At 38.5% G+C, this 26,079-nt stretch overlaps 1 protein-coding gene across 1 annotated transcript in view; it reads right to left on the bottom strand.

The window, feature by feature from the left end:
• Nucleotides 1-25,798, bottom strand: part of LOC139721662 (semaphorin-5B-like) — a 54,914-nt gene extending 29,116 nt beyond the window's left edge. The window contains exons 1-5 of the mRNA XM_071632989.1: nucleotides 25,701-25,798; nucleotides 16,053-16,153; nucleotides 15,192-15,334; nucleotides 2,268-2,327; nucleotides 1,114-1,254 (exon numbers count right to left, since the gene is read on the bottom strand). Coding sequence (XP_071489090.1) covers nucleotides 1,114-1,254; nucleotides 2,268-2,327; nucleotides 15,192-15,334; nucleotides 16,053-16,134 — 426 coding nt within the window. The 5' untranslated portion in view covers nucleotides 16,135-16,153; nucleotides 25,701-25,798. The remainder of the gene's footprint in view (nucleotides 1-1,113; nucleotides 1,255-2,267; nucleotides 2,328-15,191; nucleotides 15,335-16,052; nucleotides 16,154-25,700) is intronic.
• Nucleotides 25,799-26,079: the final 281 nt, after the last annotated feature.

The raw sequence follows: 26,079 nt of genomic DNA, 5'->3' as shown, positions 1-26,079 counted from the left end.
GGTTTTATAGAGGAAAATATGTACCTATGGTATAAAGATTCTCTAATTTGAGGGTTCTGGGGTCCATATTAGCCCCTGCCCACCCCCCTCCCAACACACACACACACACACACACACACCTGGTGCATGGTGTCCATTTGCACAAATATATATTCCATCATCCTAGCAATAACACCCCCCCCCCCCGCCAAGTTTAGTGAAAAATTTGACCATATATTTTCAAGATGATCGAAATACTGTAAAACATGAAATATTCGCGGCATGAAATTTTCGAGAATTGGAGCCGAAAGCCTTTTTCGTGGCATGAAATTTTCGCGAATTGCTACTGGCATTCAATGCATGTAGTGTAGACAAAAGCTTTCGCGTGCATTTTAATTTCGCGAATTTTGGCGCTCGCGAAATTCGCGAAATTAAAATGCACGCGAAAATTTCTCGTTTTACAGTAAGTAAATCGTAAAATTCAGTCTGCCCCCCCCCCCCCCAATCCTTCTAGGGACACTACCTACCAAGTTCAGTGAAATTCCATCATGGGGTTTTCAAAAAGCTCAAAATGTAACAAATTACTGCATGACGCATGATGCATGATGGATAGTGCACATAATGATGCACAAAACACGGCATATGGCACACAACGAATAATTACATTCCCTCACTTGAGCCTTTGGCTCAGGTGCTCAAGGTAAAAAGGTCTCTTGTTTGAGCCAATTACTGTTCATACATTATCATTAGATTCAGTTGCAGAGTTTAACTAAAGAGCCCCTTATTTCCTGCTTCAAGTTACAATTGATTCTCATATATGGCCAATGCATTTTAAGAGGTCTCAATTCCTATTGAATTGGCAATTTTTTTTTTTTTTTAATCTGATTTTGTATATATTTCACAAATTTAACCAATTCTTTCTCATCATCCTCAAATAAACATTTGTAGGATACACCATAAATTCAGAGTTGCCAATTTGACGAAGACCTGATGATATTTTTTTTGCAGCTAAATTTCATCAGGACTTGATGGGTTAAAAAATAAAAAGAAGACAGGCAAGAAGGAAGGATATCAGGTAAGTGCATGAAATCACACGTGAGTTTGATGAAGGTATCAAAACATAAATCCACTTACGCCACTTTCGACTGTAAAGTTACATAAGAAACAAGCAGGATTCAGCGCGTTCGTGCCGCAGAAGTATAGCTTTGGACAGCTACTGCTGTCACACTGTTGTCCCAACGATGAAACATACCGAATGTAGTTGTAACAGTCCTCCTGGGGGAAAGAAATTACCTTGTATGAAACCTTGAAAGGAATTATACTTTTGGTTTCTACAGCAAAGAATTCTACAGGCAGATATCTTTACAGATCTATCTTTGGGCAAAACTGTACAGACAAACGAGGAAGTAACAATGAGTGAGAGTGCTTGTAAATTAATAATATTCAAAAATAACAATATCTTTAAACTCATTTACAGTCAACTTGATGAACTTGATTTATTGACTTGATACTTTGAAAATTGAAAGATTAGCATTTCCTGTGAGGCTGAAACAAAAACTCTGGCTGCCTAGAAATCCTTGAAGACCGATAACTGCCCCATGCAGTGCCCACTTAAACAAAGAAGAGAGATTTTGATTTTGAAACAACATCAACAATAAGGACACCTGTTACAAGTTGTTGAGAATACATATCATTTCTTTCTATAGACTGCTTGTGAGAACTGAAAATTCTTTTATTTCTCATCTTCTCTTAAAATTACAAATGAAAAAAAAAACTGAACTTGACAAATAAATTCATGCAGAAAGCACTCCAGTAATATCTAGTGGATGCTGACCTGTTGGGTTGCCATATAATGATATTACTTTGAGATCTCGCCAACCTGAAAGTTAATACCAATTACAAGAAACTGCTTACAAATATTCATTCACTGTTTCATGAAAACATGTTGAAATTTTACACACCATAACTCCCTTAATATATTGTATTCTAATTTGTTGAAATATCTACCTCTGCTTGATATTACACTCTTATCTTTTTGAGCTAGTTGGAATGTTATGTGGAATTACATCTAAATAATGACAGTTTAGACAACGATGCAATGTCAAAATTTGCATGGTTTGCATGTGTGTAATCACCTCCTCAATGCAAGTCTCACTAGTTTCTCAAACTGTTTTTCAAGGGTTAGCTTCCTGGTCTTTCCATTGAGAATTAATAACTTGTTGTAACAGTTCAATGATGTAAACTTCTATGATCACATGAAAGTCATAATATGTGCAATGTATACTCACAGAAAGTGGGTTCCCATGAATACAAGAAAAGCCACTATCGTCATAGCACACTCCAATATCCTGTAACATTTAAGGCAAATCATTAGATAATTATGAGAAAAAAGTCTACCATCTATGAGATAGGGCAAACAAGATGATATGCCCACAACATACACTTAACAGTTGCATACAAATTGAATTCCACCCAATCTATGGTAATTCAAAGACAACTCCATGAAAAATTGCAAGAAAGCCCAATGGGGAGGGAAATTATTGTGCCCCCTACCGCATTTTCGTTTGCTACTCCTTTGCCCTTTAACCCAATGTTACCCAATTTTGATGATTTTTCCTAAAATTTTATTGTGAAATGTGAAGAAATCATGGTCATTAACAACCCCGAAATGGTCTTCTTATCATTTCCTGTATTTGTTCAATATGACATCATAGGCATCAAACAGTATATCCATGTATGATAGAAATAACTGAAAATACATCATTTTCCAAAGAAAATCCTTTTACCTTGTGTCATTTTCACTCAATTTTGCCAGTAGAATCATTTGTTTATCATAAGAACAATCTGCAAACTCCAACTGGACCCCATGGAAGACCAGCTAAACGTAGCTGATTAATATGGGCTATCCACCCATCTTCTCAGATGGAAATGAGCAAACAAACAAACAAACAGACAAACAAATAAACAAATTCCAATATTATGGAAATATAAAAAATGTGATCAATACCAATTTATATGTACCTATCCCAAACAACACATCATAGGTCTCATTTTTTTTTATTATATTGTAATGAATAGCACCCCCAATGTAATGACCTTGAGAAATTTCAACCGTAATAGTGAAGGTTGACTCAATTTTACTTTGAGGCAAATATGGAACTGATTGATATAGAATAAAAACACATATACTGGGGATAAACAAATATACAGAAAACCAAGATTTTAACATTGTTTCTTGTGTAGGCCACATATTTTGGTAAATAGCACCCTCAATTGGCGACCTTGAGAAATTTCGAATGTTGGATCATGGAGAGTATGAGCTGCCCTACTCTTGTGTCAAATATGAATCATCATATACGGTAGATATAAACTGAGAAAGTATGCTGTCAACATACAATACTACATTCTTGTTGTTTATCAAATGATTTTATATGTAATATTCTCTCCTCTCCTGACAATGGAATGACTTTTTTTTTGTAATTTTGTTTTTATTACTTTAAAGGAAATCACGATATTTACAAATGATTCTCAAAATTATCAAGATCATGAAACATAAAAGTAACAAACAATAACCATAAAGTCACTTACACAGAATAGATACATACAGTAGCAGTTGAAATGTGCAACAAATATCAATTATGTGTGAAACTGCGAGACGGAATAAACTCATCCAAAGATCACTAACATCACCAATTTTCCATTATTGCATGTACATATTATAACTAAGGCCAAGTAAAAAAAGATAGTATCGGTAGTTTCTCGTCCGGGTTTTTTGAGCAAGGCGATGAGGGAGGTCCTTACTATTTGATATCTCACTATTTTTTCGAGGATTGTCAAAATGAAAGTAATATGTGTTTCTCGTCCGGTAATTCTGAGAAAGGTAACGAGAGAGGGCTTTACTATTTTCTATATCCAATTTATGAAATGAAATATCACTCTGGTAGCTGTGTTATGAGAGACCAGGTCTCAAGCATGTATGTCTTGCCTGCACTCTGTGCATTTTCAAACAAATAGATTATGTACCATACTTGAAATGAAACTTCATGCATGCAGAAATACATTTGCTTTTTCTTTCCACTACAGATGTCAAGGGAAGAGGGCGAGGGAAGAGGAAGAGGGCGCTCTGACGAGAGTGGACGTACTTTTAGGATCGCTGCGGCGGCTCATTTTTATCCTAAAATATCATCTTTTTACTCGCACATCTTGTTTGCTTTTTATGGAAATCTTGCCTATTAAATGTTTGTCGTCGAAAATTGCACCGTTTTGATGTCATATTTTTTCACTGGAAGGAGAATTTTAACATCTGAAAACCACCCTCCGTTTTTTACCTCGTGCTGTGTCACCACTATTGCCTACAACGTGTATCGTACATCGAGCACCGCGGGAATTTCAACATCCACAATACACGACAAGCCTACCACTGTATAATGGCGAAATTAAAGTTCAGAAGTCCAGGTTTCCATGCACTACTTGGATTACTCTTTATTGCAACACGCATCGTCAGTGGAGATTTACGGGTGAATGAGACAGCCAGCTTTCACGGTAGGAACTTTCCATTTCATACTGATCTTCAGTCGGACACAGCAACTAAATACATTGTCCAAGCCGACATACCTATTCAGACCCGTTTATATCTACAGTATTATATATCGTACCATTGTGCAGCCCACACAGAACGAGCGAGAGGTCTGCAAACTACAGTTGTTATTCCTAAATTACCGAGAGGTTTATACGCCATTGTGCAGATCACTAGCATACTTGCTGGAGATATAGAACTGAACCCTGGCCCCATTATAGGGCCGAAGCGTATGAGTATGAGTAAGAAAAGAGGAAGAAAGCCTAAGTACCCATGCACACTATGCAACTATGCAGTGAAGAATAGGGATAAGGGAATGCTTTGTACAAACTGCAACAAATGGTCACACAATAGCTGTACAGGTGTGACAGATGAGCTGTATGAATACCATATGAGAAATTCCAGTGCCATCTGGTACTGCCCAGCATGTGAACTTATGAATATTGTAGCATCGAATTCTGATGACAGTGACTCACATCGAAGTATTAATCAGTTTAGTGTGTTAGATCCAGACTTGAATAATGACAATAGTACTGAACCCCTGGATTCTGAACCACTTTTTTCTTCAAGCCCTAAACGTACTGTTAAACAAAGGAAAGTGGAGAAGAAACGAGAGAGTATCATTACCAGGAAATGCAACACAACTGTTTGTAATCCAGTCAACAGATCAGTGCATTGTAACCCACCCAAGAAATTAAAGAAGAACTGTGTTAAGATAGCTGTAGTTAATTTTCAGAGCATTAAAAACAAAGTATCAGAATTTCATGCATTCTGCTCTGTAACAAATCCTGATATAATACTTGGCTCTGAATCCTGGCTTGACGGGAGCATAACGTCAACGGAGGTTTTCCCTACCAATTTCCAGGTTATTCGAAATGACCGTAAGAATAGTAAGGGAGGAGGAGTTTTCATCGCCGTCGACCAAACAATACCGATAGTTGAGAGACCGGATCTTAGACAGTGAATTAACATGGTGCCAACTCCTCATGAATGACGGGAGCTTTATATATATTGGCTCCTATTACAGACCACCGACTGATAGGAAAGATTTGGATAACCTTAGTGAAAGTTTGAATAAAATTCAACAGGAAATTAAAACGCCCTATATTTTATTGGGAGGGGACTTCAACATCCCAAATATGTCATGGCCTTCATCTACAACCACCACTCCAACCCAACGGGAAATTTTAGGAATTGCTGACGAGCACAGCCTACAACAACTCGTTAATTTCCCAACCCGTCGTGACTCAAGTGGAACTGAAAACATACTAGATCTGTTCTTCACTACCCACCCATCTTTAGTGAAGAGCATCCATCCCCACCCAGGTTTCTCTGACCACAGCATTGTTATGGTGGAAATCAATACTAGAGCACCCTTACCCGCCAGACCCCCAAGACAGATTCATCAGTGGAATAAGATGGATGAAGACAAGCTTAAAGCAGATGCACAAATATTTTGTGAAAATTTTCTGAGTTCAAACCCCATCAGTAAAACAGTTGAAGAAAATTGGTGTAACTTCAGAGATAAGATGCATGACCTGATCAACCAGCATGTACCTTCAAAAGTCACGTCCGGTAAACCACATGTTCCTTGGCTTACATTTAAGCTTAAGAGACTGTGTCGTAAAAAGGAGAAATGTTATTTAAAGGCAAAAAATTTTGGAGGGCAAGATAGATGGGACAAATACAAGCAGATGAAGAGGATAGTCAATAAGAAACTCAGAAACGCACAACGGGCATACATATCCAAGCTCTCTGAGGCAGGTAGTAAGCAGTTTTGGAAGTATATTAAAACTAGACGGAAGGATAACATAGGAATCCGAAGTCTTAGATCTGGAAACCGCACTGTCACTGATGATCAAGGGAAAGCAGACATACTGGCCGAACAATTCCAAAGTGTCTTCACTAAGGACAGTAAAGAAGTACCCAATCTTTCACCAAGTAATGTACCAGAGATGCCTGAAGTTGATATTACCGTCAGTGGTATTATCAAGTTGATGAATAAATTGGATGTTTCAAAAGCAGCAGGCCCGGATAATATCCCAAATCGTATTTTGAAACTTACAGCCGAACAAGTAGCCCCAGTCCTCCAGTTTATATTCAAACAATCCTATGATCAAGGACAACTACCCGAAGACTGGCGTAAAGCCAATATTGCTGCTATCTACAAGAAGGGTGACAAGAACGAACCAGTTAACTACCGTCCTATATCTTTAACTAGTGTATGTTGTAAACTGATGGAACATATACTGGACAGTCAACTAATGAAACACCTTTCTACAAACTCAATCATCACTGATTACCAACATGCCTACAGATCAAGTAGGTCATGTGAAACCCAACTGGTAGCTACTATCCATGATCTTGCCTCAAACTACAACAATAAAGATACATGTGACATTGCCGTCCTTGACTTCAGTAAAGCTTTTGACGTCGTTCCACATCAGAAACTACTACAGAAGCTTCACATGTACGGTATCCGCAACAAGAACCTTGCCTGGATGAAATCCTTCCTGACATGCCGTCACCAAAGGACAGTCGTCAACGGTAAATCATCTGACTGGAAGCCAGTACTGAGTGGTATACCACAAGGCACTGTGCTCGGCCCCCACTTGTTCATCTTATATGTCAACGACCTCCCAGAAGCAGCCAACAGCACAGTGAGGTTGTTTGCAGATGACTGCATAGTCTACCGTACAATATCTAACCCCTCAGACGAAAAATCCTTGCAAGAAGATCTCGACAATCTAGTCACATGGGCAAACACATGGGGAATGAAATTCAATGCAACGAAATGCTCCATCATGAGAATCTCCAGAAAACGCAACCCAGGGCATACCAAGTATACTCTCCTTGGCGAACACCTCCAAGAAGTCGACAATCACCAGTACCTAGGGATCTACATAGAAAATAATCTGAAATGGGATAAACAGACCCAACACTCCGTCAATAAGGGTACAAGGGCTTTAAACTTCATAAGAAGGAATTTCCATCACTGCTCCAAAGCAGTTAAAGAACGACTTTATCACACCTTAGTAAGACCCCATCTTGAGTACGCATCCATAGCATGGCACCCCGGCACCGCCAAGAACACCAAATCACTTGAAATGGTACAGAGGCGTGCAGCCCGTTTCATAACCGGAACCTACTCCAGAGAGTCTAGTGTCACTAACATGATGACCACACTCGGCTGGATCCCCCTGGAAGACAGAAGACAACATCTACGCCTCATCAGCTTTTACAAGCTTATCCAAGGTGAACTTGACCTAGATCTCCACAAATACGCCTCAAAGAAAGTAACCAGGCTACGGCGGACACACGACAAGCAGTATGACCCCGTATCGACCTTCATTTCTACAAGCCAGCTAGCACACTCATTCTTCCCAGATGTAATTTCCCTTTGGAATAACCTCCCAAAAGAAATAATATTATCCAAGAGCACAGAAGTCTTCAAAACCAAACTAAAAAAGTCAAAGCTTTTATAAAACAAAAGAAACTTGTGTTACCACTCTCGTCAGCCCTGAGTTACCCTTCCTAGTGGAGGTCTTCGGGGATAACAACTACAAGGTACAAGGTACAAGGGAAAATGACCATCTTAATACTGGTATTTAGTGTTGTAGTGGCATTTCTGATACCAGTGTACTTGCAATTCTGATGTATTGTGCTATTAAATGAAACAGGTATAAAACATGTCTTTCAGCAAAGAATGTACAACTGAAATAAATTCCATGATATTCAAAACACTGCTTTATTCATCATTGGTGTTTGTGACTTTTTGTGTCCACACAGCTGGTATGTATCTGCATTTCTTCACAGTACAATTGTAGCACATTCAACTGGAAACTGGCTTGTACAATTGCAGGTATGGATGTCAAAATGATACTGATATGGCAGTATAGCATTAAACATTTAAAGATGTTTCTTAATGTTCCAAAAAGACATTTGATAATCACTCATCATTTGGATGATGAATGATTGTATACCACACTACTAATACGACTCACGGCCGTGTCCGTGAATTTACATCGTAAAGAAAAGTATCCCGCAGAAATACAAGACAAACCAGAATCCGTGGAAAAGTTATTTATTTTGTAGATACAATTGTACACCCATTTGATAATTCTACATTTGCTGGAAAAGCGCATTCATTTTCTCTTCAAAATAGAACACCGTATCGCCGTCAGATGCAACGTTATAGAGCAGAGTGTACGGGCTTCTACACATTCGAATGTGTTCATGCGTGCGTGCAGACAGCTGAGAGACAAGGGGATGGACAGGTAATACCGGTGACCGACCCTGGACAGCTACTACAGACACGCACACTTTGCCAATACGGTGCGGCACGGCCACTCATGCACCGGCGCCGTACCTTCCGACACTGCACACACATGCACATAGTCACAATGACATGAAAATGTAAAACTCGATAAAATCCTCACAAGCATTTTTACAGTACAATTCATCCGCTTGAAATATGAGAAACGGGGAAAAATACGAACAATGCGCGAAATATGCGTGGAATATCAGCGATTGATCGCAAAAATGTTGCTGCTATCGCGTTCACGACGTACCGAGTGCGCTGTACATCACAGCCAGCCCAGGCCCGCCCGGGCGCCCGCGCCCATCCAACTGGTACAGTTCGACTGCTTTCTGGGTCATTCCTTCTTGCCGAGCTCGCAGTGTGAAATGCATGCGTTATTACATACGCACTAAGCTCTAGCTACAGCTGTACTACAGCTAAGTAGAGGACGCAAGGCGTACTGGTAATTAGAAATGAGACATCACGATTGGTAGGTAGGTGAATTGTCGATTTCTCTTTTTTCGGCGGCCGAAAAAATAGTAAATATAAAAAAGGTCGATGCGGCAACTGAAAATCGATGCGGGCGGGGAGCGGGCTGGGACGAGAATTATGAATTTCTTGGTATTTTCAGCGCCATTTTGAAAATAGTAAATAGTAAAAAAATCGATGCGGCGGCCAAAATCGATGCGCACGAGGACGAGAAACTGGTTTCTTTTTTTACTTGGCCTAACCTCTTAAACACAACAGAGCCCAACCACTACGAAAGTCCTGGACAAACAGAACTGGGTAGTGGAGCGATCCATGACACAAAACATAACCTCCCCCGCCTCCTCCACACACACACACACACACACACACATTCACACATCAACACCCAAGTAAACCTCCTCACCCCCCCCCCCCCCCCCCCACCACACACACACACACACACACACACACACACACACACAAACAAACAAATACAAAATTCGCTCCAGCACCCAATCCGGCCTATCCCAGGTAGTCTGCAATGGATTCTTAATGCAATCAACTACTCAGTATTAACATAAAACAAATATAAATAGCACCATCCAAAAGAGGAAAAAGGCTGTACAATTATTAATACGCGGTTGCATTGAGGCTGGCAGAATGCCGTGAGCACCGTCGCGGAAATCGCCAAGTGGATTACATGAATCTGATGGCTGTCAGTAATGTAACATTGTATAATGCATTTTTAAAACACTAGGCAAGTAATACATGTGGAATCCTAATGAAATAAGGTGATAGGGTACAATAAACATTATTACCTGGTCATAATTACAGAGGTGCGAGGGGATCAAATCTCAAAACACCATTTCTTAAAATGGGCTCTTAGTTTGTTTTTCTTTTTTGCTAAAACATATTCAATTTCTTTCTGCTTTTTAACAAAAGATTTGAATTTTACAATATTAGGGGGAGGGCAATTCCAGCGTTATGGACATTACATTTAGAGAATTTTTGGTGACTTTGTGGGCTTATTTCAACAACTCGGCATAATCATTCTATAATAATCCATTCATGGTTTATTCTAACCCAGTTATCCTGAAATGTCAACAGTCCGAGTTTTTATCAGTTACTATAAATCATTTGGTAGATATTACACAAAATGTTTGCCATTACGGACATTACATTTTTTGGACACAATTTTTTACCTTCATGTGGATATGCTGAGAAATTTATGAATCAGAGTATTAAGTAAAAGGAATTTTCTTCTGAAATGAGTGCTCTGGTCCTGCTTAAGTTGTAGATTGATAGTGGTGTGCAACACATTCAGCATTTACTCTACAGGGTCACAAATGTAGCGTTACGGACATTACATTTTTAGCGTTACGGACATTACAACTTTGTCCACTTTTTAAAGTCCAAATATTCATACTTTAACACAGTCCATATCTCAGACAAGGCTAATATTAGTGTTTTTTGGTTCATTCTTAGCCATAAACTGCTTTGAAACAAATGCTGAAGTGTTTCTGAATATGGAATAATGAGAGTCAAAGATTGTGTGTTTTTACAAAAATTATCAAAAATTTTGCCCCAAAATGGGTTTTTTAAAGGAAAGAATGCCTAAAAACACTTTAATTGTATCAAAATACCACTTAAATGAAGAACTAAACAAGTTCTAGCATTTGATACTAAATTTGTCCCTGTAGCTCATACATTTTTCAAATTATTGCAGATTTATGACTTTTAGGAAAGGTAACATTTTTCGCAGAATTGCCCGGGACTATTACTAAACTTACTACTGTAACATAAATATGATATTTCTAACAAAAATAAATATGACAAGAATTTGTCCCCACAAATGTCCAAGAACATTTCAAAATTGGTTATATTCATTACAAGAGGGCAATTCCTGGAGATTATGGTCAGGAGGTCCTGCCAAATTTGAGCAACTTGATCACAATCACAAAATAAGTGGACCATTGTTTCATCCTTTTCATCACATAAAGTGCACTTCGGAGAACCTTTCCTTTTAATCTTAAAAAGAAACTCATTCAGAGCTATTGACCGTTTCTGTGACGCGCTTTGTGTATTATCGGCATGGGCAGTGCCATTACTGCGGTGTCCCAGCAGACCCCCCCCCTCCCCCACCCCCTCCCTACATTAGCACGCCCATGGAATGAAAAACTGATGCATGGTTGTTTTAGCCAATAGGCGTCTCATACTGAGTGCGCGAATGCTTGCTAAATGCGCGAACCTTTGTTACAAGTGCGCGATAAACATGTTGCCGGGGGGTGGGGGGGGGGGGGGGGTTTAAGCTGGGACACCGCAATTTGAGCTAATGGCTGCGCCCAGTGCCACAAATTGTCTGCTGCCCTCAACAAACCCGAATCGGTCAATAGTGTTATGAAACACTTTAAAATAAAACGGACAATGGAATGACTTGTTCCCAGACCTCTCTTTTCCTGGTCTTCCTCTCCTTCTCCTCTCCTTTCTCCCTTCTGTCTCTTCTGTATTGTACATTGTAATGTCATTTTATCTTTCGTTCTTGCCACAATATTATATCTTGAGTTTTACTTTTATATGTATATGTGCTTTTGTTTTGTTTTGCATTGCTTTTGTTTGTGCTTTTACATGCATGACTAACTGTATGGGTGCGTATGTATTGTTTCAAGGGGTCATCCCACTAGACCAACACCCAAAAGTTCGACATTGAAAATAGGTCCATGAGTTATACAGCTCATGAGTCATACAACCCATGAGTTCGACACTAGGCAAATAAAGCCCATGGGTTTGACACTAGATAAAAACAGCCTAGATGAGTTTGACAGATATAACACAAGGCTTAATATGTCTGCCTCATTGGCCTTGTTAGCTTAGTGCCAAACTAATGAGCTGTATGACTCGTGGGCTGTATAACTCATGGGCTGTGTGGCTTTTGAGCTCTACGGTTCGTGGGCTGTATGACTCATGGGTGTTGGTCTCGTGACGTAGTGCATCCACTTCAAGATACCTAATCTACCCAGTACACACGCTTCAATGGATATAATTGCTTTTACTGCTTAATATATTGATACTGATGTCTTACTTTCAAATGTTTTTGTTTTTGTTTTTTTTTTGGGGGGGGGGTTCTATTCAAGTGCTGTTGACAATATGCTTTCATGATAACAGTAGATATTGTTTACTCAATAAAGATACATTCTGGATAGATCAATGTGATATCTTATATTTATATGCATATTGTTTATAGAGGTATCCATGTCTACAAGCTGTGCTTTTTAGTGGATTACTTTTTTCCATCGTTGCATGTATGTACTTCTTTATGTCATTTCTGCAAAGTATTATACTATTATGCATTCATTCACAAATACATTTAGTACTATTCTTTATAGTGTGTACATCCTTTTAACTTTTTGCTTGAATACTTTGTATAATGTACTGCCTTTCGTTCGATTGAAATGATATTGAATAATGGGAAAAATAACAAGGAAAAGTAGAAATTACGAGGTGCGTAATATATGTCCCCGCCGGAAGTAGCATTTTGTAGCAAAATGTGCAATATAGGTAAAAAATCAAGGTCAAAGGTCAAAGATGTCAAAGGTCAAAATTCTGTGTAAAAGTTTTGAAGCCCTCACCTAGTGCCATCACATAAAGCAAACGGAATCGAAATCGGGTTAGAAATGGCGAAGGAGTAGCATTTTATAGCCAATGTACAATACAGGTCAAAAATCAAGGTCAAAGGTCAAAGAAGGCAAAGGTCAAAATTCTGTGTAAAGTTTTGAAGCCCTCACCTAGTGCCATCACATAAAGCAAACGGAATCGAAATCGGGTTAGAAATGGCGAAGGAGTAGCATTTTGTAGCCAATGTACAATACAGGTAAAAAATCAAGGTCAAAGGTCAAAGAAGGCAAAGGTCAAAATTCTGTGTAGAAATTTTGAAGCCCTCACCTAGTGCCATCACATAAAGCAAACGGAATCGAAATCGGGTTAGAAATGGCGAAGGAGTAGCATTTTGTAGCAAAATGTACAATATAGGTCAAAAATCAAGGTCAAAGGTCAAAGAAGGCAAAGGTCAAAATTCTGTGTAGAAGTTTTGAAGCCCTCACCTAGTGCCATCACATAAAGCAAACGGAATTGAAATCGGGTTAGAAATGGCGAAGGAGTAGCATTTTGTAGCAAAATGTACAATATAGGTCAAAAATCAAGGTCAAAGGTCAAAGAAGGCAAAGGTCAAAATTCTGTGTAGAAGTTTTGAAGCCCTCACCTAGTGCCATCACATAAAGCAAACGGAATCGAAATCAGGTTAGAAATGGCGAAGGAGTAGCATTTTGTAGCAAAATGTACAATATAGGTCAAAAATCAAGGTCAAAGGTCAAAGAAGTCAAAGGTCAAAATTCTGTGTAGAAGTTTTGAAGCCCTCACCTAGTGCCATCATATAAAGCAAACGGAATCGAAATCGGGTTAGAAATGGCGAAGGAGTAGCATTTTGTAGCAAAATGTACAATATAGGTCAAAGGTCAAGGTCAAAGGTCACGACTGAAATTCTGTGTAGAAGTTTCAAAGCTCCCTTGTAGTGCTATCATATAAAGCAAACAGAATCAAAATTGGCTCATAAATGACAGAGAAGTAGCAAATTGAAGATTTTGATCACACACGGACGCACACACGGACACACGGACGGACACACGGACGGACACACGGACGGACACACGGACGGACGGACACACACACGTACGGAGCCCGTTTCATAGTCCCCTGCTCGAACTCGTTCGGCGGGGACAACAAACCTGACAGATATTCTAACCTGCATGTGCATCAATGCGAAACATATTCACACCTTACCCAGCTTTTGTAATAGTCATCTCTGCATCAAGACTGCACACTAACCCATTTTTTTTTTTTTACTGGTCAGGCCTGTATGTTGGACCAGTAGCTACCCAGTTTTAAATTTTTTTACTGGTCCATTCCTGAAAAAGATACCGGTCTGACAGTGACTTTTTACTGGTCCTGGACCGTCGGACCAGTGCAAGTGTGCAGCCTTGTCTACATGCACATCAATAAATGTATTTTTCAAATGCAAGAAAGCTCTACAATATGACTTTTTTATTTTTTTAAATCTATTACTTATTCAGGATACTCAAAGTATGATATAATGAGATCATACAACCCAGTGGCGGATCCAGAGGGGGCGCAAGTGGCGCACGCCCCCTTCTTTATTTTTTGTTAAAAACAAAAGAAATAAAAAGCAAAAAAAAAAATGAAATGAAACCCGGAAGTGGCACCAGACATATTAGTTGCCCCCCCCCCCCCCTTTACAGACATTCCTGGATCAGCCCCTGCAACCCAACAAAATGATTGCTAATCTTATGAATATCATGGAGTGATGGTGATACAACTTGTATGAACTACATTGTAAATACACATAGTCTGTGACCAAATATTAAATGAATTGTGACTTTTTCAGAACTTGTTTCAGTTTTGGTTTCTGTTTCTTAAATTATTTCTCCATTTGTGCAAATGAAATCATCATGACAAATCAACAACATACACATCAAAATATTAAAGTACTGGTACTTAAAAAGTATGTAAAAGATACAGTATGTAATACTGTGTGTACACAAACATACATCATTATTGTCTCATAAGGGACAGGTGGAGGAGACCATTATCATTTTATTATTAAAGCAGTTTGTTTGACTGAGATAACCGTTCTGGGCAATATATCTTGTAATTTTCTACTGAAAAAAACAAAACACATACACACACACACACACATACACATACACACACTCATTCACAATCATCAACACAAACTTTTAATGTTCGTGACATAGCAGCACAAAATATCATCATCTGCTATGTGTGTATCAAACTAACCTCTTGACTCTCCACATCTGTGTAGTAGGAGTGGTAGATTATGGCTCCATTGCCACCAAAAAACACCCCAGGGGGATTCGGAACATCCAAATCCAGGACGCGAAAGTCGCTTCCTCCTTGTAGTAGCATGATATTTCCTACAGCTGGTAAAAGTATACAGCAATACCAAATAAATGTGGATTGAGTGAGGACAATTGGACAATTCCTTCAAATGTTTTGAATATTGTTAAAGTTTTGGTGCTGCCATCACTGGATGAGAAGACAACAACAGCATGTCTGTGATGTGTTCTCATCATTGCTGAATGATATCAATTTTCACACACATGTATTTGGGTATCATTCCTCGTAAATGTTAAGCACCTTTAACACTTTGCTGGATTAGCTGTAGGCTAGAGTGTGAGAAATGACTGTTACTTTTAGGCATTCGTTGATACCATTTAAATACTTATCATAACCTTTTTAGCCTTTGGATGAACATTAATTGTCAGATAATGTCAATCAAAGTGGATGGAGTACTTGAAATACATTGTACATGCATGAGGCTTACATGAAATCCCCTCGACAATACTATCATGGTGACAATTAGCATATGTATGCTGAATACATGAAATGGGAAGTATTGACTGAGAAACTATGACACTTGGGAGTGTTTTTGTCAATTTGGTTTCCACTTTACAAACACCCCTATCAAAACTTTACCTTTATCTTCCATGAGGAAGCAGAGGGCTGCCTTAGCTAGAGGTTAACACATTCCATTCTGCATTAAAATACTTGTATTACGCTTGTTCAAATTTCACTCATTACAGGCAAAGAATTGAGGGTATGAAACTCCTCCACCTTGTATCTCAGACAAATACTCACAGAAACCATGTCCATTTGAGAGTTGAATGGTAAGAAGAGCATGACAGCCACAAAAGATCAGCGCACACAGACTTGACTTCATGTTGCTCTTGGATTCTTGACTGGAAATAACAAAACAAAACAAAACAAAACAAAAAATTAAACAAACTATTGGAAAATAAAGCTTAACAAAAGTGTTGAAGACTTCTGTGGCGGTAAAATGTTTGTAGTTGGACTCCCATTATAACGGAGTCCTCCGGATTGGCAGTTCTCTTTTGTTATCATACTGTATCTTTAACTTTATCAAGTCTTTTTGACAAAGAAATCAGCATTTTACTTGAATCAAGACACTTACCCACTAATCCAAAAAACAGTAGGCCTATGTACCAAGTACTGATAAAATCAAAACTGTCTTCCCCAAGTCCTAATGTGAAATTGCCTGTCAGTAGCAATAAAACCTGAGCAATGTGTGTACATGTGCAGCAGGCTCTGTAAATTACAACACACCTTTCAAACCATATTTCTTCAAATGTACAATTCACTGTACTTCCTTGTTGACAAATAGAAAATAAATAAAGAGCAAACTTTGACAAACTTTAGAGCCACATAAGTGATACAATAGATCAGTAGTTTGCCGTGAAAAAAAGACCATTATATTACAACAGACTGACATATTTAGGTTTTTGTGAATTCACGGGAAATTCCCTAAATTTGTTAATGTCTTTCTTTTTCAATACATGCTAACTATACATTGCACTGTATACGGTGTGTTGTGATGTCAATGGAAGAGCAGTGCCAAAAAGACAACAGGAAGGTCTGTGGGGGAAGTAAAATAGTAAGGCATACTTTTCTGAAATAACAAACTTGGAATCCCAAAACCAAATGACACAAGCCTCTTATCTGTAATAATATAAACTGCTAAAATTCCAAAGGTACGCAATCTCAGTACATCTGCATCTATTGCAAAGTACCATAAAGAAATATAAATGTACATACCAATGCTGGTGCAGCCTTTAAAGATGGTAAAAACTGAAAACAAATTGGAGAAATTTTATAGCAATGGAACAGTGTACGTGCATCTGTCAAACCTCAACATTTGGCAATTGTGATACCACTTTTTGTGCATTACTATTAATGGACTTTGATATTTTTGGCTTCCGTCTGGTCTGGCAATTATTACCAATATTCAATGCACATTGCAATGTAAACATTGCGGAAAGCAAAGTTCAAAGATAATTCTTGAACACAGAGTCACATTCAGTGAAAAAAAAAGAAGAAGAAGAAAGCAATTAAAATCCAACTTGTGACTGATTCAATCCAAGTAATGTTACAACTCCATGATCTACAATTATCACACATATCTACTCCTTTGAATGTAGATTGAGATTAAAGCGAAGGTTAATTGAAATTTATGCAAACTATGTTGTATCAATAAAATTATGTTAAACACCATAAGCAACTGAAATGATCATTAAAAGTACACCCTACTCATTGTTCAAATTTGCAAATGTATACAGTATTGATACAAATGTTGAGAGAAATAGAGCACAGTAAGAGTTTTGTTAAATGACTAAAATTTGAAAAAGCTGTAGCATTTCACAGTTTAATAAGCTCTTGCTAAAAACTGGCATTAGTCACAATCTCACAACCATATAAATTCAAGAAGGCTTTGATGTCATCATCTCATTTGACAATCCCCTTTCAAGAGTGATCTATAAACATACAAGATGTACTAAAAATTAGTTTTTCTTGTCAATAATTCAGGTCTCTCCTCCCCCCCCCCCCCCTTTACAAAGTGATTATTACTAATAAATTGAAGCTCAAAACAAAAGTAGCAATTATAGATCCTGTAAAGAATGAGTCTCCTCACTATTGAAACCTCGTAAACAAAAGGAAATCAAGCAAAAATATGCATGAGACAGAAATTATGAAGACTTAGTGGATAATACCTCTTCCCTCTATGTGACCCTAATAATCCCACTCTTATGTTCACACTCCAATCTTCTAACTTACGTATCTTTCTCTTTTTTTTTCTTCTTTTGGTCCGTCTCTGATTTTCATCACTCTATTGATCTCATTTTGGATGATGTTTGTTATTCCGAAGGTCTGTTCTCCCAAAATCCCTACACCTAGAGATTCATTAATCCAACATTAAGGGGTCAATAATCTGAATATTTCTGGCATTATTCCCAAAGTTTGTTATTTTGAAGTTTCATTAATCAAAAAATGAAATTGGGTTCATTCTTCTGAAGGCAAGTTGCTGCGACAATGAAATGAGGTCCATTAATATGAAGGCTCGATAATCTGAAGCATAAAATAAAGGGCTGTTATTCCGAAGGTTCCTTCATTCAAACATGAGATATGGTTCAAATGTCATTCCACAGGCTCATCAATCTGAAAATGAATTACAAGTTCTAACATCCAAGTAATGAAATTAGGCTCGTTATTTCCACAATGAAATAATAATATGTGGCGAAGAACGGCTCATCCTGATGATGAAGGAGAATGGAAATGGTGGCATTCTACAGCGGAGGAAAAAAATAGCTTTTTCATCGATAACAAAATTACAATTTAGAAAGGATTGTATGTCAGTTTGAGAATAAGTAGGCTACATCACAGTGGCAGACCCAGAGGAGGCACACTGAGCGTGGGACCCCGTTTGATTTTTAGGAGATAAAATAAAAAGAACAAAATGAAAGGAAAGGGCGGCATGTGTGCCCCCTTTATTTGCACCAGATAATTGCGCTGAAGCCTTTTTTTATTATTATTTTTGCATGTCAGCAGATGAAATCCAGAAGTGGCATGACAAAACAGGAAAAAAAAATAGCTTGGCAGCCTTTTATTTTTTTTTCCTTGCTCGTCAGCTGATTAAACCCAGAAGCAGAACCAGAATTTTTTTTTTTTTTTTTTGTGCCCCGCCTTTATGGAATTCCTGAATCCGTCACAGCATTGTATGTGTTTAAGCATGTGTGTATACATACCTGTGTGTGTCAGTAGGTGTTTGTGTGAGTGGTTTATTCAGTTTTCATTGCTGAATTTCCTACCATTCTGTTTTTCACTACATGACAATATACTTTGTCACTAGAAAATGAAGTTTACTTCATTTTTGGAAAAATGAGCCTTTGAAATATAAGAAGTTGCTTCAGAATAACAAACTGTAACCCCTCACTTCATATTCCTATTTAACCCGTTGACGACGGACTGATTTTGCTAGTGACGCATTTCCCATAGACACCTGCCCGAGTATTCTCGGGACTCGTCCTCAACGGGTTAAAGTCAATTTGGACAATTTGGATTTTTTACTGTGTATTTTTTTATTTGATCATTGAAATTGCCATTTCATGCCAAATTAAAATTGGCATTGACCGAGTCAAACATTCACTCTGGCTGATGTTTCACCAATATGGGACTGTATATGATAACACAGCAATGGCATTGTAACATGTTTTCATCAGGACAGTAATAACCATGGTAACCACACAATATTTGATATTCATTTAGATGAGGAGGGCCTGGATGAGGATGATGTGGCTTCATGAAGCTCCACATTACTATCACACAAGTGTGTACAATGCATGAAGTCTCTCTCTTTTTTTTTTTTTTTTTTTTGACAATCGAGAATGTACTGTAAAACTTGTATCTTTGACATACAGTATTAGCTTCTGGGGTATAAACACTGATCCTTCTAGGAGCAAAGGGCATTTATAATACCTTTGTAGGCCTACAGGGTATGCATGTGCCCTACCCATTTAATGCCACAAGGGGGGCATTTCATGAAGCATTTTTGTCCGACAACTTGTCGGACAAATTTGCTCTCAACCAATCAGATGCAAGGATTTCAGTAGCTTTTAACATTTTGTCAGATGAAATATCTGACAAAACGCTTCATAAAATGCCCCCAGGTTCTGTGCATTAATGTCTTTCTTCAAGAAAACATCCTGCAATCTATACTAGTACAAAGATATTTCGCTCAGATTGGAGATGTCCTAGTTTGGGTTATTCCCTAAATGATATAATATTTGACCTATCATATATGTTTTACAGTCGTATACCTAAAAAAGACATTTCAATGCCTGATATTAGCTAGCCTGCTGACAAAATGTTTGCTCACACAACATTATGTGCATGAACAGCAACTGGCTTTAGTAAACGACAGCAACTCCAAAACTTAACAGTGCAATGGCCTTCTAACATGAATCAGCATGTTGTGCTCAACTCGCATGCATGACAGCTATATCTATTAGTCATGCATGATGAAAGTCTCGCTCAATCTATGAGTGAGCTGTGCATTATTTGGCTGCAAGAATTGTAAGAAAACAACGCACAGTACCGGTATGTCACATCAACTCGATTGCCATTGGCTACAAAGTACAATACATTTTCGACACTGCTTCAACAAAAAGTTGTATGTTTCCAGACGACCCCCATTTTCAGGTTTCATCAAAAACATGATTGCACTTTTGACCTTCTCTGCAAGTGACATAGATAGGCTTAGCATGCAAACACTGAAGAAGTACAATCTGATCATTTCTTTTTTTTTTTTTTTTTTTCTTTTTTTTGGTTAGAAATATATGTATTGTGTATGAGTGTGCATGCCCAACTTAAACAGACACCCATATATACACCTTGTAGGTTGCTTGCACAGGGGACAAATGTAATGGTTGTAGGACTATACCTGTACAGACAGAATTGTAACATGTTTTTAAAGCCCTCTGTGCACACATTATAGAAAGGTCATCTTTCAGCATTGTATACAATGTAATTCTGCATCACAAAACCTGAAAAAGTCGCCAGACATTAATCTCAAATTTGGGGTAGATTCTGCAAGAGCATAGACTCTAAGCTTTAAAATGATGTATTAACTCAATTCAAATGGAGATCCTAATTATAAATACTGAAAAGGAAGTACACACCTGGAAAAGTGTGAACTGAGGAAAGAGGCTCGCGGAAGTGTATGTAGGGTCTATTACCAAGCTGTGCTAGCCATGCTATGAATGCAATCACAAAACAGGAAGTAAACCACCATATTATGACAATAATGTAGGGATCATTAGATAAGGCAACTGTTTACCACTGGGAACAGTGATTTGATATATGAAATATGTTCAAAATATCACATTTGATGCATTATGTGTAGGTCAGTTGTATCACAAAACATCCTACCATGATGTAAAAATTTCACAACATGGATGTTTCTACAATCTAGTCTAAACTGTCCACAGTTTAGTTTATTGAGAAAAATAGTAATATCTTCTTATATTTTAGGCTTTGTTGTTAAATATTTACATCATGGCAGCTAGCTATTGTTTTGAACACATTTTGTATGTACACTGATTCAAATTTTAATGTTAGTTTTTCTATCTGTAACATTTTACAGGGGCAGATCCAGGAATCCTGTAAAGAGGGGGCACAAAAAAAATGTCTCTGGTGCTATACTTGTGGGTTTCATTTCATTCTTTCTTTCTTTTTCACAATTTATAAAGCTTGATATTTTCTCTACAACTTTGCTCAATCACTACGTGTCAAGCTAAACATAAATCTGCAAATGTTATTAAATTTGAAAAATAGAATGTTTTCCTAAAGCATAACAATGTTGTAGTCTCAGAATAATGTGGCACACAGCAGGGGGTTTCCACCATGGCACACAGAGTTAATATTGCATGATTACTAAGACATGAGAGCACTTTGGGGCGAGTATAAAGTCTCACAGTGTTAGTTATATGAAAGGTACTTTAACCTGAAACACAAACTAAGACAAAGGAAACTCAGGGAAACTTTTGAGGTACCAAAACTGGGTATAATAACCATTGTCACAAATGTACACACTAGTAATTATGTACATGTATGATGTACTGTATGCATGGTTGTTTAATGTGTATGTACACAGGTTGACCAGATTAATGGAGAACATTCTATGTGGTATAGATATAGTACATACAGGCTGACCAGATCAGTGGAAAATTTTCTAGGTGGTATACAATGTAGCTATACAGTACATGCATGTAACAGGAAATACATTATAACTCACTCAATCTAGAATGATTTCACCCATTCCAGAATGTTCTGGGAAGTGCTAACATATTTGGCTGAGTGAGGCACTGTCCCTGTAGCCCAATGTGATTGGTAGTTAATTTTGGCAATGATGTTATGCAGTGAGTCATCCAGGATTCCTGGAACTTGGACTTGCCAGTATGTTCAGGTGTGTGGCCCCAGGTTGGAGAGAGTTACAGAATGTGCTAGAAGGGGGTGAATGGATAGTATAAAAGCCAGAGAAATTCTGCAGTAGGCAGAGTACCCAACACCTCTGCTCTGAGAGTTACGTCACTTCTGGCTCTGAAGTGACTTGTTATAGTCAGTCCTGTGTTACCTGCTGACCTATGTTTGTGGAGATAATTAAGGCCTGGGAGACATTTTGCCTGCAGAGAATTAATTTGCCTACATTGTAGATAGACTCCATTTTTGTGTCAATGGACATTGCTACGGCAAAGCTGTGACGGGCTGGATTCCTAGCTGGACAATATACAGTGAATCATCATTCAACGCATCGACTGGACGTGGTGGTTGGATTCTGCACATTTTGCTGTGAACATTATACCGTGGACCTATATCGTGGACATATACCCTGGATTAATACCGAGGATTATCGCAACCTGCGCCTCTGGATTTACGTTGGAGGTATTATTCATCGGTGCATCGCGGATCATTCATCGTGCATCGAGCATCGTATTTGGACTTTTCCGGGGATATTGCATGTGAATGAAAATGCGTGTAAGTGATTCCACTACCGATTTGTAATTGTTTCTATCGATCATTATTGTACTGATGTGACGCCGATTACCAGTCTGTACCCACAATATCACTGTTAATAAACTGCCTGAACATCAGTTGATTGTTTCTTTTGTGCGATCATTCTCAGAGTGATTTTGGTCGTAACACCATGTCAGTCTCGAGTTGTTAATATGTAATTAATATTTCATGAAAGAGCAATATCGCTACTATTTCTACATTAATCAAGTTTGTGGGATCAAAAAAGGAATGGGAACTTTTTTTAGAAGTTTTTACAGAACAGTATTTCATTTTAATACTTAGTTGTGATTAGGTGTGTATTAGACTTTAGAGCCGAGAGGTCTTTCTTCATTAAAAAAAAATAAAATACATAGGAACCTACTGTTTACTTTAAACTCTAGATAATTAGGCCCTAACTTATGATAGGATAATGGTACAGTGCACTCCCATTGGTTATGACAAAATTCCAGGGGCCGTATTCTGAGAGCTTATTAAGTGTCTGATTAGCACTTAATTACCGAATTGGTATTCTGAGAGCATGATTAAGTAGGGGGTACATTAACTACCATAGCAACAAGCGTTTTGGCGGGAAGGACCTATGCGTTTGCGCGTATCAATGCGCGTACACCTCTGAGAGGACTTAATCACAGAGTTAATTACGAATCGGTATTCTGAGGGTGTAATTAAGTATGAAAGTTAATGGAAAACTTAATGATACCAAAGAGTGTCATTAACTCCTCCGATATCACGCATTACATCGTGTTTTCTCTGCCACAACGATGCTTACCGTCTTCGGTAACCGAGGAACGGTTGAATCTTGTTATCATGGTATCCATAGAATTCAGAGAAAAAAAGAAATATACCCGATCTTTGAGGAATTTTGTCATTTTATGTGAGCAAAGAGGTTGAGATCTTCGCGTGCGTAGGTGAGGGGTTGTAATCAAATACCGGAGTGTGCGCACGGAACTCTTGGGTTGTAATAGCAGGGGGCGTGGAGGAGCGCGCATTGAGGGCATATTTGCGCGTGTAATCATCATTTTGGCTTCTAACAACGCGTCTGATTGGATGGAATAACAGTTAGATGGGAGGGACCTTGAGAAGATAATTACAGGGGACTTAATCATACCTTAATTACGTCCTCAGAATACCGATTTTGCCCATGATTAAGGGCCTATTAACTTCACGACTTAATCACAAAGTTAATTACAGACTTAATTACGACCTCAGAATACCACCCCAGTACAACTAAGGTGGTTAGTACAAATTCAGGTCACAGCACCATCATCCGCTCTTTAGCCCCCTACCTAGGTTCTACACTTTTTATTAAATATTGTTTATTTGTTTGGTAATGAAATTGTAAATGCGTTTAATGAGTGTGGAAATTTCCAGCAAAATCAGAGGGTGATACCAGCAATCCCTTCAATTGTGGTTTTACCATTACCGGTAGGGTTGGACCTACTCATCGACCGCCTAATGTTTATTTGCTTGATAGGAATATTTAATACTGAAATTCACGTTAAAAACTTGACCTACGTGATTGAGAAAATCCAGCTCTATCAAATGCCTTTGTTCCCTTTTCAATTCGAAGTTTCAGTGCAAATATATCGCCGACGAACTTGCATAGCCTCGTTTCAGCTCCCCACGGTAAATCGCGTTATTAGAATCGACCGCTGTTTTTGCATTGACAATGCATGCAAACCAAGTTGTATTGAACACCGTGTTGTAGAAAAAGTCTACGAAGCTTTTTAGAAACTTCCATAGACATTTTACATTGTGCTGTCATTACGATTCGGTGAAAATATTCATTCGAAATTTTGTCCTTGATTAAAACCATTAATGAACAGTGAATTATCGCGTTTTCCTACACCATCCTCATCTACGATTCAAAGCCAATCCATTTTTATGTGCTTTGCGCGCAGAGAAGTGCGTACTAAGTGTTCAGTGCGCGAATTATACGCGGTCGGTTTAAAAGACGGTGGTCGATATGTAGTAGGGCTACCATACAGAGTTTCCATTTAGTCTCAGACAGGTCAAACGGCCGGGTCAGGGGACTGTTGTAGTAAGCCCTAGCTATACTAATATCCCCTAATATCATTACTATATTGTTTTACAGCTTCTGATCCCGCCGACAAGTCTGCTCTTTCTCCATGAAAATTCAAGGTGACCTTTTTGTTGGTTTTGTGATGCAATAAATAGGAAGGTCACATCCAGGGATTCCCGATATAGAAACATCACAGTAAGTTGCGACTGATGCGCATTGATCTAGTAGAATTCTATTGTGTACAATACTGTACATCGTGCATGCGATACTAGAGTACAGGGCTGCAGAACGCGACTTATGCGGATGGAGTCGAGTGCAAACTGCATGGATGATGAGCATGATGAGCATTAATGTTGAGCTCCCAGACAATTCGTCCCCGCGCTATTTCGACCCTGCATGCACAGTTTGATCGCGTTGCATTGTCGGGTCTCGCGCGGGCGTCTCGGGTTGAGATTGCACGCATCTAGGACCTATATATGCAACGAATTTCAACTGAAGAAAACGTATTTTTGAATATGAACGTGATTAGATTGGATAGATCCTTTGCAATAAATGAAGTGTCTTTCAAAATCAAAACGTTCAGTCACTGCCGCGGCGTGTGCGCGCGGAGTTGAGTTCGACCTTCGACCCAGCCGCAGTCGAGCTTGTCCAGAGCTAGGGTTCGGTTATCACGAATCGGGATCGCCTAGGGTCGAGTTATCTCGCCTCCTAGCTCGCCCAGCCTTACTACAACAAGACTGACGTGACCAAAATTTAAATCAAATATACGAACAGAGAAACCACCTAAAATAACACACACAAAGAGTTAGCAGCAGTCTATCGAGGTGTATACGAAAACTTACATGTGAATGAGGCAATACGCTGTAAACTCAGCACAGCGGATACGTACAGTAGTTGAATTATTTCCTTTTAATAACTGCAACAATATGGCGCGTAGATCGACCGTGTAGTCAACGCCCAATATGGGGACTTCCCCACAGTTCCCCCTATTATTTATGTACTGTACTGCATTCACTCCGCTGCCATAGCGACATTGTAAACATTTTCCAGTCTCGTACTGGCTGATATTGTTCATAAACCACATAACTGCATTCTGTACAAGTAAAGCCAGTACCGGTATTTAAGATAGTTTAATTACTTCTAAGTATGGATTTCTATCAAAGACATGGAAATGCACTGCATTTTGTTACTAGAGCTGAACCCGAGGAGTGTTTAGTATGA

This window comes from Diadema antillarum, unplaced genomic scaffold, assembly GCF_040938485.1.
Source record: "Diadema antillarum isolate AM-2024a unplaced genomic scaffold, OU_Dant_1.0 scf00000146, whole genome shotgun sequence".
Lineage (NCBI taxonomy): Eukaryota > Metazoa > Echinodermata > Echinoidea > Diadematoida > Diadematidae > Diadema > Diadema antillarum.
This window is presented reverse-complemented; position numbering and strand designations above follow the sequence as displayed.